The sequence below is a fragment of the Equus asinus genome, chromosome 8 (genome assembly GCF_041296235.1).
Source record: "Equus asinus isolate D_3611 breed Donkey chromosome 8, EquAss-T2T_v2, whole genome shotgun sequence".
Taxonomy (NCBI): Eukaryota; Metazoa; Chordata; class Mammalia; order Perissodactyla; family Equidae; genus Equus; species Equus asinus.
In genome coordinates, this window is record NC_091797.1 from 14,181,931 (window position 1) to 14,194,110 (window position 12,180).

Genomic DNA, 12,180 nt, shown 5'->3' on the forward strand with positions numbered 1-12,180 from the left:
TGGGTGGTGGTTGTCAGCTCCACCTGCACATCAGAAACATCTGGGGAGCTTCAGAGAATGCCAACAGCTGTGCCAGTGCCACCCAGACTAGCGGGGTCCTACAGGAATCCCTGCTTTATGGACCAGGGAGTGGAGGCTCGAGGGGGACGTGGAGGCTCGTGGGTACCCGGCGGCCAGTGGCAGAGGCAGCACATGAGCCAGGCAGGCAGTTCCTGAATCCAAGCTTTGGATCCCCGCGTTTCGGGATCTCCCCTGCAGGCTGAGTTGCTGGAGTACTGATTTGGCCATTAATAGCCAGGGGACAACCACAGGTTTTTCACAGCAAATCTAAGATTTTAAGAGCAGTTTTCGAAATAAACAAACCAGCAGTGTGCGGTGTTACGTCTTGCCCAGTGTCCCACAGGAGGGTAGATGTGAAACTAGCAGCTGGAGTTCTCGGTTTCTGAAGCTCTGGTTTAGACTTTGGGGCTGCTGTCCAGTGTGCAGTTAACCAACGTGCTGGGGAAACCCAGGCCCGAAGCTTCTTGAAGGCTGTGACCTCAGCTTCTGTTAGTTTCCGTCTTCCACAGTGCTGGGTACATAGAACGAACCTAAATGCTTGAATGAATGAGTGGATGGATGAATGACTGGCAGACGGATTTGTACCCTTGGCCTGTGAGCTCTCAGCTGCCTGAGCAAGCTTGTCGCTTTCCACCTACAGTGAGCACAAGTCTAGATTCCATCCAGGGCCCGGGATTGCCTTGTTTGTAGTGTAGGTATTGGGAGGATGTCGTTAAAGAAAAACAGAAGAAACCCAGTGTTAGCTCTGCTTTAGGTAAAACCCCTCACTGGGAGGCATGTGGGTCTGAGATGTGAAGGGGACCCTGCGGGCTGGTTATAGGCTCCACTTGTTCCTTTTGATGTGATCAAGAAGCTAAATTGGAACTTTTCCCCTTTGTTTCACAGGTCACCGCCAAGACTGCCTTCCTATTTATTTTACCTCAGTATAACGTTAGCGTGCCTACAGCAGGTAAGAAAAGCTCTGGTTCTCTCTTTCCCTGGTACTGTCAACCCGGAAGGACTTGGAAACCTCTTCCTGTGTCTTTGTATGATCTTCTCAGATATTTAAATTCAGCATCCAACATCCTACCGCCCTTAAGATACAGTATGGGCCACATCCTGGTGGGGTCCTCAGGTCCCTCCACCAGGAACCATGTTTTGCGCTGCTTTCTCAGTTGCAAAGTGCTGGGCACCCTCTTGATGAATCACGGAGGTGTTTGTGTTGGCCGAGTCCTGTCCTGTCCCTTGTTCTCTGGTGGAGCGCTGAATTGTCTGGACTTCAGGGTGAGAGCCCTTTCTCTGCCTGGCTCCACCAGTGACTCGCTGAAGGACTTTGGGGCTAAATCTTTTAACCCATGGCCTGTGGAGGATGCAGGATCTTTTCTGGGCTCGCCTGCCCCCTGCAGTCACTGTAGCCAGACTCCGGAGAAGCCAACTCAGTCCTTCTGAGAATCAAACTGAGGGACGCTGGCAAGAGAGGGAGAGAACTCCATGCTCATGGAAGAGAGACAGGCTAGGCCATGGCCAGCACCGGTGTCAGGGAACAAGGCAATGATTGGCTGCTCATCCCGAGGCACAGGCCTGGGGGTGCAGTGGATTGTCTTGCTCAGTGCCATGTGGTGCAAGGTCAAATCCAGCCTTCTCCACTCCTGTCCCTTGAAAATCTTAACTAAGACACTTCTAGACCAGCTGTACTTAGGATTTATTAATTTAATTAAAAAAATTTTTTTTTAATTGTGGTAAAATACACATAGCATAAAATTTACCCTCTTAGCCATGTTTAAGTGTACAGTACAGTGGCATTAAGTACATTCACGTTGTTGTGCTGCCATCACCACCATCCATCGCCAGAATTCTTCGTCTTCCCAAACTGAAACTCCGTCCCCATTAAACAGTAACTCCTCTTTCTGCCCCCATTCCAGCCCCTGGCAACCACCCTCCTACTTTCAGTCTCTGTAAATTTGACTATCCTAGGTACCTCATATGGTATTTATCCTTTTGTGAGTGATTAAAATTTATTTTTAACTAAACATTTTTCAAAATATATTTGCATCAGTCATGCATGACTTTCAGAGAAAATTTATAAAATGCAGGTAAGACATAAGAAGATAAAAACCACACGTGATGCCACCACTCAGCAAAACTACAATTAACATTTTTGGAATATTGATTCATAACCCACTTTTCTTGGTGTTAGCATATGATGAATCTTTTTTCCATGGCATTCATTATTATTCCATTCAATGAGACATTTTGAAAAGCTGCAGAGTATTTCTTTGTTTTTTTTTATTGAGTTCATACTAGTTTACGTCAATGTGAGATTTGAGTTGTACATTATTTCTTGACTGTCACCACATAAATGCTCCCCTTCACCCCTAGTGGCCCTCCCCACCCTTTTCTCTGGTAACCACTGAACTATTTTCTTTGTCCTAGTGCTTGTTTATATTCCACATATGAGTGAAATCATCTGGTGTTTGTCTTTCTGAAACTGGCTTATTTCGCTTAGCGTAATTCCCTCTAAGTCCTTCCATGTTGCTGTAAATGTGATGATTTTATTCTTTTTTATGGCTGAGTAGTATTCCACTGTCTGTATATACCACGTCTTCTTTATCCAGTCTTCGGTCGATGGGCACTTGGGTTGCTTCCATGTCTTGGCTAGTGTAAATAAATAGTGCTGCAGTGAACATAGGGGTGCATATGTTACTTTGGATTGTTGATTTCAAATTGTTTGGGTAGATACCCAGTAGTGGGATAGCTGGGTCATATGGTAGGTCTATTTTTAGTTTTTTGAGGAATCTCCATACTGTTTCCCATAGTGGTTGCACCAGTTAAAGCTGCAGAGTATTTCTTAATAGGGATTACCACGAGTTATCTATTCAATCCCTATTATGGGATATTTAAGTTTCCAGTGTTTTTTTTATTTCTTTAAAGATTTTATTTTTCCTTTTTCTCCCCAAAGCCCCCCGGTACACAGTTGCGCATTTTTAGTTGTGGGTCCTTCTAGTTGTGGCATGTGGGATGCCACCTCAGCATGGCTTGACAGGCAGTGCCATGTCCGTGCCCAGGATTTGAACCGGCGAAACCCTGGGCCGACGAAGCGGAGCATGCGAACTTAACCACTCAGCCATGGGGCGGGCCCCAAGTTTCCAGTTTGTACTGTAAACAGTGCTACAGTAAACGTTCTTGTGACTAAGTTTTTGCATGCATTCATGATTATTTTCTTAGGATAAATTCCTATTAATGGAATATCTGGGTCAAGTAGTTTGTACATTTTAAAGGTTTTTATCTGTATTGCCAAAATCCTCTCTGTCATCTAATTCTTATGACCCATAAATAAGTTTGTTTGTAAATATATAATGTGTAGGCTTTTTCTTTTTGCTTGAGGAAGATTGTCGCTGAACTAACATCTGTGCCAATCTTCCTCTATTTTTATATGTGGGATGCTACCACATTGTGGCTTGATGAGTGGTGTGTAGGTCCATGCCCGGGATCAGAACCCATGAGCCCCAGGCTGCCAAATTGGTGCGTGCGAACTTAACCGCTATGCCACGGGGCTAGCCCTGGCTTTTTCTTTTTTTTAATGTCAGAATTCCGATTTATTAATTTATAAAGAGATATCTGGCTATCAAATTTTGTGGTGATATTTTCATTATATTTCTCCCCAAAGTCAATTTGTATGGGATGCACCTCATAACCCAACTCTGCTTTATTAATTTACTGTGAGAAAGTGGTGTCTTGGGGTCACAACAGTTGATGTTTGTGTGACAGGGGCATGCCTTCATTATAGGAAGGGCCTGTTTGTAAAACCAAATCCTGCTAGAGGGTTGACTTTTGATTTTGACTGTTTCCCGGGGAAATTAGCAGACAAATGAAGTCCTCACAACAAGGATGAAAAGCTAGACTTTGTGCCCCAGGGCTGTCCTCGGAGCTTCTGCACATGAAGAGCTTCCCACTGTTGGTCGTTTCATGCCTTCATTCATTTGTTTTAATTAATTAATTGATCAATCCAGACAAATACTTGTGTGCCTGGCCCTGGGCGTAAAGTAGTTTATAAAACCCATCTGATCTCATGGAGCTTACCAGTGATTAGGGAGGGAGAGATAATAGACAAGTAAACAATAAATAATTGTAGCTGTGATAAGGGTGGTGAAGAAAATATACAAGGTTGTGCCATAAAGAAAAATAAAAGGGAGATGACCAAAGATGTTTCTGAGAAGCTGATGTTTGAGCCGAGCATGTGTGGGAAGTTGTGTTGAGGGTGTGCGGAGGGGGTGTGGGCAGGAGAAAGAGCATTCCAGGCAGAGGGATCAGCACGTGCAAAGGCCTCAGGTGAGAAACAGACACCTTGCACATTCTAGTAACTGAACGAAGGCCAGGGTGACTGGAGCCAGCCAGGTGTGGGATTTTTCTAGGGCGGGGTTATTGAATTCTGCTCCCTGACCTCCTCCAGGTCTGTTATAGGCACATTATAATCCATACTGAATTGAGGAGGTTCAGTTACTTTGGGAAGGGAGGATAAAGTATTGTTAAATAGCGTACCTTTTGTTTAAATCTTGCCATTTGGGGCTATTTGAAATATGAAAAGCAAATAATCAAGAGAGACAACAGAATCAGAATAGCCTGCTGAATTTTGTTTCGAGCTCCCTAATCACTGGCCCGGGATGGTAATGTTTGGTTTGTGACTACTGGGGAAAGCAGACTTCTCGTGGGAAAAACAGTTCACAATAACGGATCTGTGGACGCTGCGCGTTTTAAAACCCTCCCCCGAAATCCCCGTACGGCTGGAGGTGCCTGGGAAGATATCCTTTGTGTATAACCTGGGTAAATTCTGATTTCTAAGGTTTCGTCTTTAAACAGCGTGTAACTTGTTCAACTCAGTATTTAAAATTTCAGTTTCAGTAGAGCAGTAACTGTGCCCAGACAAGGTGGCCTACCGTTTCTAAATCCCGTGTCTTCCCTCGCTGAGGGCGTCACCTTCCACAGAAAGTAGCTCGCGGTGATGTTGAGTTTTCCTCCCGGCTCTGCTTCGCTCCCTCTCCTCTACTCCCTTCGTCAGCATCCACCGTAAATTGGGTGGCTTAATCTGGGTGGAGAAATTTATCGTCTCACAGTTCTGGGGGCAGGAAGTCCAAGATCAGGGTGTCGACGAGGCCACCCTCTGTCTGAAGGCTCTAGGAGGCGTCTGTTCCGGTCCTCAGTCCTCGCTTCTGGTTCCTTGGCTGTGGCAGCGTAACGCCACTCTTCACGTGGCATTCGCCCTGGGCGCTTGTCAGTCTCTCCGTCCAGATTTCCCTCTTTTTATAGGGATATCAGTCATATTGGATCAGGAGCCCATTCTGCTGCTTCATGACCTATCTTAGCTAACTACATCTGCAGTTATGTGGGTTCCAAATAAGGGCATGTTCTGAGGTGCTGGGGTTAGGACTTTAGCATATGAAATGTGTGGGGACACAGTTGAACTCATCACACCAGCTATAAAGGTATGATTTTGTCACATAATAGTGAGCTAGTTAAGAAGATCGAGAGAGCGGAATGAAACGAGGTGGGCACAGTCGTATGTCCTGGTGGAGCACCTGCCACGCTGCGTCCTTATGGGTTCCTTTAAGATCACCGGCGATGAAGCAGGAAATGTTCCTTGTTACCAAACCCACACCTTCTTATTCCCCTTGCGCCCCGTTATTTGTTAAGTCTCTCAAATAAAATGCAGGCCCACCAGTTAAATTTGAATTTCAGATAAATAGCAAATACTGTTTTTTAGTATAAGTGTATCCCAGATTATGCATGGGACATAATTACACTAGAAATATACTTTGTTTATCTGAAGTTTTAAGTTCAACTGGCTGGCCTATATTTTATCTGGCATCTGTACACCCTGCCCAGCTCTGGCCAGGAATAAAATGTCAGCTTACTGGTCTTATCATTAGACACTCTGAGTCTTCCTTCTAATTAAATGTCACAAAGAATCTGGTATTATGGCCAGAAATATATAGAATGTAAAAGGTCAGCAAAGAATAGAGGTTTGATTCTTTCCATAGACAGACTCAAGGGCTGCTGGCTTCCCTTCTTTTTTTTTTTTTGAGGAAGATTAGCCCTGAGCTAACTATTGCCAGTCCTCCTCTTTTTTGCTGAGGAAGACTGGCCCTGAGCTCACATCCATGCCCATCTTCCTCTACTTTATACATGGGAAGCCTACCACAGCATGGTGTGCCAAGCGGTGCCATGTCCTCACCTGGGATCCAAACTGGCGAACCCTGGGCTGAGAAGCGGAACGTATGAACTTAACCGCTGCACCACCGGGCCGGCCCCCTGGCTTCTCTTCTGATCCAGAACAGGTGACCCCAGCAGGCTAAGCATTTACAAAGTCTTTTGGGTTGTGCCACTAATCTGCTGAATTGTCTTGGGCAAAGCACTTAATGTCTGAGTCTTCATCCCCATCTGCCAAATGGAGGCGGTGGTCACTGTCTCAACCCAGCGTCTCCTGAAGACAGGAAGCTCTAGGAGGCCTGGTGAGCACCTGCTGCTCAGATGGTCCACAGACTGTCTGCGTCACCTGGGAACTTGTTAGAAACAGAGACTCTCAGGCCCCACCGTACACCTGCTGCTCCAGAACCTTCGTTTTAACATGATCCTCAGGCGATTCCTGTGCCTGTGAAACCTGAGAAGCTTTCAGGTGGCTCTAGGGGCCCTGGGTGGAAAGCTCCAGGTGGGCTTTCAAATGACCCCCCTGGTAAGATAGGGAAACCCGCTACATCTGCTCAGTCATTTGCATCTTTCTCTTCTCTGCCAGTTTTGGTTTGTCTATAACTGTTTGGTCTGAGGTGGGGGCGAGTATCAATGGGTGGATTTAGTTTCAGGCTGGGGCCGCCGCTCCCTCAGGAGTCATGGACATGTTTGTACGGCGATGTGGGTGGGAGTCGAGGAGCTTTGATGTTCCCAAATCTGCCCGCTATTGCCCACCTAGCACAAGAAGGCTGAGGTGTGCACCTCTTCGAGAGGAGGGTTTGTTTGGGGTCATCGAAGGTGACAAGGACCCATCCCCTGGCTCTGTTGGTCTCCCTGGTTTTATGGCCACCAGCTGCTGGAGATGAAAGCCGCAGGGGCCTCCCACGCCATAGCTTGGCCATTGTTCTCACGCCCCAGAGGATGAGACACACCGTCTCATAAAAGCAACCTCAGACAGATGGTTTTAAAGCCTCATTGGGCCGAAGGCCTTTGTCCAGGACTCAGAGTGTGTTTTTGTTCCTGTGCTGGCCGTTGGGAGTGCAAGGTCTTGTCTCATGCTTGTGTCGTGACCTTGAAAGATTGACACCGCCTAGCAAACCAAGCGCCTGTCTGTGAGATGAGCCTGTGGTCGACAAGAGTGAAGAGACTGGTGGGCAGCAGCCGTTCTGAAGATGGAAGTCTTACTTCATGACAGACGAAAGCTACCAGCCAGAGCTGTGGCCGCTCCAGCTGGAGACCTGAGACTCACGTAGCCTGGCCTAATCCTTTACACCAGGGGAACCGAGGCGCAGAGAGTTGATTGGCGTTCCCAAGGATACACCAGTGAGGGCAGCGGAGGGGCTGGTCTGCTCACACCTCATGCGGCACCAGGCCCCAGAGAAGCTGCGAGAAGGTTGGGTTTGCAAATGGGGTGGTGGGCAGAGGGGACACCCAACCAGGGAGGCAGAGACCTGGCCCTGTCCTGGTCCCTTGGGCCAAATAACCACCAAGAAATCCTTTGGCCCTAAGGTACTGTCTGTATGAATGAGAGAAAATAAACCAGAGTCCTCAGTTTCCCTGGCTTTATTGGTCGGCCGTCTGGAAAAGAGTGGGCGTCTCTGACCCAGGACTTAGAGCCAGCGCTGCACTTGATTTTTTTTTCCCCCCCAGTAAACAGAAATTTTACTACTTATTGCTTCATATTAAACTTACTGTCTTAGTCCGTTTGGTCTGGGTGGCTTATAAACAACAGAAATTTATTTCTCACAGTTCTGGCAGTGGGAAGTCAGAGATCAGGCTGCAGCATGGCAAGCGAGGGCCCTCTTCCCGGTCACAGACTTTTTGAGGCATCCTCACGTGGCGGGAGCTCCATGGGGTCTCTGACAAGGCACTAATCCCATTCATGAGGGCCGTACCCTCATGACCTAAGCCCTTCCAAAGGCCCCACTTTCTAACACCGTTACATTGGGGGTTAGGATTACAACACGTGAGTTTTGGGCTGGGGCCGCCGCTCCCTCAGGAGTCATGGACATGTTTGTACGGCGATGTGGGTGGGAGTCCATTCACACAACCATTCAGACCGTTCCGTTATTATTTAAGTGTAACAGTTGTGCGAAAAAGTGGACAAACCATAACAGGTGAGCTCCATGAATTTTCACAAAATGAACACATCCATGTAACAGTGTCCCCTTCCAGCCTAGATGTGATGCGGTCCAATTCCCTGTTACAGCCCAGAGAATTATCCCATTCGGTGTGGCTTCCAGAGATGGAAGTCAGTTGACCCACTGAGCCGCTGTGGCGATTGTTAACCAGCCTGAAGCCCAGGGTGGGCGGAACAGTGGCTGGAACCCAGCCAATGGCAGCTTTGAGATGCTGCCTCCGCTGCCTTTTCCTGGGTCCTGGTTCCCTCATGGTCCTCCTTCCCTTCCCTCCTACAGGCCCTCTGACCTGGGCCCCACCCCACTTTGTACTTCTTCACGTTCCCATTTCTCCTGATTGATCTTTTCTTCTCCTATCTAGCTAGGATAATTTTTTTCTTACTCAATTGTTCTTACTGAAATAATTTTTGCCCTTAATTTAACAATGGGCTTGTTAATATTATTTTTATCCAAATTTAAAAAAAAAAGACTGATTTTAGATTTTTTTGGGTGTGTGATCTTGAGGCATTATTTTTCCCTTATGCTCTCAATGAATTAAAAAGGAAAGTTCACCCCTGCGCCCCATCAGCCTTCTTTGCATGCTGCATGTTGTCTACCCAGGCCCGGGCCAGGTGGGTGTGGAAGCCTCTGTTGTAGACTGCAGTGGTCCTGAGGGTGCCTGGCACCCAGGAGTTATTAATGCTTCTTTCTTGAAGGCCAGAGGGAGGACTGCAGCCTTATTAAAAGGAATGGTACGTCAAGAAAACTGTTCGGGAGCTAGGCACTCTTATTTCCAAATTCTCTTTAATGCTTTTCTTCTATTTGCTACATCTCTCATTTTTGCATAAAATTATCCTTTCCTTGTCTTCCTACCTGTCTATAAAACTGGAGAAAATATATTCCAAATCATGCAGTAAAGGGTTAAGATGGTAACTTTGAAGATTCCCCAGCTAGATCTTTACTGCTCGGGCAGCCTGGGAGGGAGGGAGAGGGGGAGAGGGAGAGAGGGACAGGGAGAGAGAGAGAGAGAGAGAGAGAGAGAGAGAGAGAGAGAGAGAGAGAGAGAGAGAGGGAGGAGAGAGAGAGAGAGAGAGTGTGTGTGTGTGTGTGTGTGTGTGTTAGTTAGTCAGCTCGGGCTGCCGTGATAACATACCCTGGACTGGATGCTGGGCAAAATAAATAACAGACATTTGTTGTCTCGCAATTTCTGGAGGCTGGAAGTCCCAGATCAAGGCATTGGTAGGGTGCGAGGGAAGGACTTGTTCCAGGCCTCTCTCCTTGGCTTGTCGATGGCCGTCTTCTCCTGTGTCTTGTCACATCGTCTTCCCTCTCAGTGTGTCTGTCTCTGTGTTCACATTTCCCTTTACAGGGACACAGTCATTATTGGATTTGGGCCCACCCTAATGACCTCATTTTCACTTGATGACCTCTATAAAGACTATGTCCAAATAAGGTCATATTCTGGTGGTTAGGACTCCAATGTATCTTTTTTTTGTTGGGGGCCGGGGAGCCACAATTGGAACCATCACAGTGTGTGTGCACATGAGGACCACAGCAGTGCTTGGAGTTCACACGACACTGGCCACATCTTCCAGGTGGGGAGGCCAGGGAGGGGGTGGCTTCGCAGCCTGGGGAGTTGGGGCAGGGGTGGAGGTCACAATGCTGCCCTTTGAGGCTGTGTGCCCCATGCCTGTCCTCAGCCCCTCTCTTTTGCCTGGTAACTCAGGGAGCGGGCAGGCCTTCAGGGCTCAACCAATGCACTCTCTGTGATTTGAAGGAAGGCAGGGAGCAGAGAAGCCTGGTGGGGAGACCATCGGCCTTGGCTTCTGGCATCGGCCGTATGGTTAGGGTCCTGGCCCACCCCTAACTAGTTGTAGGTCCTGGAGGCTCAGTTGCTCCTGGCATCTGACTGCCATGTCTGTAAAACAGTATTCCTCTGAGGGGTACAGGATGTCACTTATGAGACATGCTCACTACAGTGCCTGGCACAGAGCAAGTGCCCTGTAAATGGCTTATAGTTGCCGTTTGTATCATTTGTCCTAAATGAGCACCCTAATGGGAATATTTGCGTGTGTGTGCTGTACACTGACTGTTCTGTTCCTTTAGTTTCTGATTCCTCCTGTTGGAAGCAGTCAGGATGATCTCATCTATTTGTGTAGCACTTTACAGTTTATAGATCTCATCTATTTGTGTAGCACTTTATAGTTTATAAGTCAGCTGTCGATTTCATCCTTACAGCTTTGTGAGAAAAGGTAGATGTTATTGTTCCCATTGTCCGGAAGGGGTAACTGAGGCAGAGAGACCCTGGATCACATGATAGGCACGTGGCAGCTCCAGAAATGAGCTGCTCATGTTTTTTTTTTTTTTGCCTAGGAAAATATAGAGCAATGAAGTAGGGAAGACATCACTTTTAAAATTTTCACAAAGCAGGAAGAATTTAAAGTTATTTATTTAAAAAATTATTTTTTAATAGAAAATACATGAGTCTAAATATAAATCTGTACAAAAAGTCAGAGTGAAAGTCTTGTTTGCAGCCTGCTCTCCCTGCCTTTGACGCCCCGTCCCCATGTGGGTCTTCACCCTTGTCCCGTGTCCCCTTCCAGAATTTCTCATCTCACCTTCCAGTGTTTCTTTATGCACATACAAATGCATATTGTTCTTTTCTCCTCTTTTTCACATAACGGCCAGGATACCGTACGTTCTGTTCTGTATCTTTTTTCCCCTAGCAAGCTTCATCATTTTCTTCAGAAATTTTATTGAGGTATAACACGTGCCATAAAGTGCACCCATTCGGAAGAGCACAGCGGGATGAAGTGTCACACGTGTGCACGCCCACGTGACCATCCCCTAGATCGAGATGCGTACTCCCCCTTCCTCGTGCCCCTTCTCGCCAACACCTCCTCCCCACGCGGCCACTAATTCTGCTGAGTCTCCTGACGAGCTTTACCTGTGCTTGGTCTTTATTTCTCTCTGAGTTTTTGAAACAGCTTCATTGTTAACACCGGTGCTTCTTAAATGTTAGCCTGCGTCAGAATCACACGGGGACGTTGTTAAACACGAATTCCTGAGCCATGCTCCGGGTTTCTGACTCAATGGGCCCCAGGTAGATACGCAGCAATATGCTTTTCTCAGCACGTTCGCAGGTGATGCTGCTGCTGTTGGCCCGCAGCCACACTCTGAGAGCCCCAGTGTGTTATAACTATGGTTTGTTTAACCGGTCCCCTATAGATGAAAACAACGTGAGTTGTTTCCATTAGTTTATTGTTAAAAACAGTGCTGTAGAACATAGCCTTGTACACGTGCCACATTTTGAACATGGCAGGTATTGGCTATAAGATAAATTCTCAGAAGTGGACTTGCCACATCAAAGGGCTGATGCATTTTTCGTCTTGATAGAAATTGCCAAATTGCCCTTGCAAAGAGGTGGTACACTTTGCATTGCCACCAGCAGTGTGTGAAGGAGAGCCTTTCGTCACCATCTGAGCAAGAGCGTATCGTCAAGCTTTGGATTTCTGCCCATCTGATAGGTATGAAATGGTATCTCATTCTAGTTTTAATTTGCATTTCTCTTCTGTGTAAGGTTCAGCATCTTTTTCAATGTGTAAGGGACACCTGTGTTTCTTTTTTCTGTGAATTGTGTGTTCATATCCTTTGCCCGTTCTTCTGTTGGATTTCTTATCTTTTTATCCTCAAGTTCTAGGAGCTCTTTACATATTAGCAAGATTAGCTCTTTGTTTATGATCTGAATTGTAAATATTTTCCTCAGGTAATCACTTGGCTCTTGATTTTACTTATGATGGTT

At 46.8% G+C, this 12,180-nt stretch overlaps 1 protein-coding gene across 1 annotated transcript in view; it reads left to right on the plus strand.

Moving 5' to 3' along the window:
* TRAM2 (translocation associated membrane protein 2) overlaps positions 1-12,180 on the plus strand; it is a 76,368-nt gene that overhangs the window by 38,610 nt on the left and 25,578 nt on the right. The window contains exon 2 of the mRNA XM_014834657.3: positions 946-1,009. Within this exon, the coding sequence (XP_014690143.1) occupies positions 946-1,009 (64 nt within the window). The remainder of the gene's footprint in view (positions 1-945; positions 1,010-12,180) is intronic.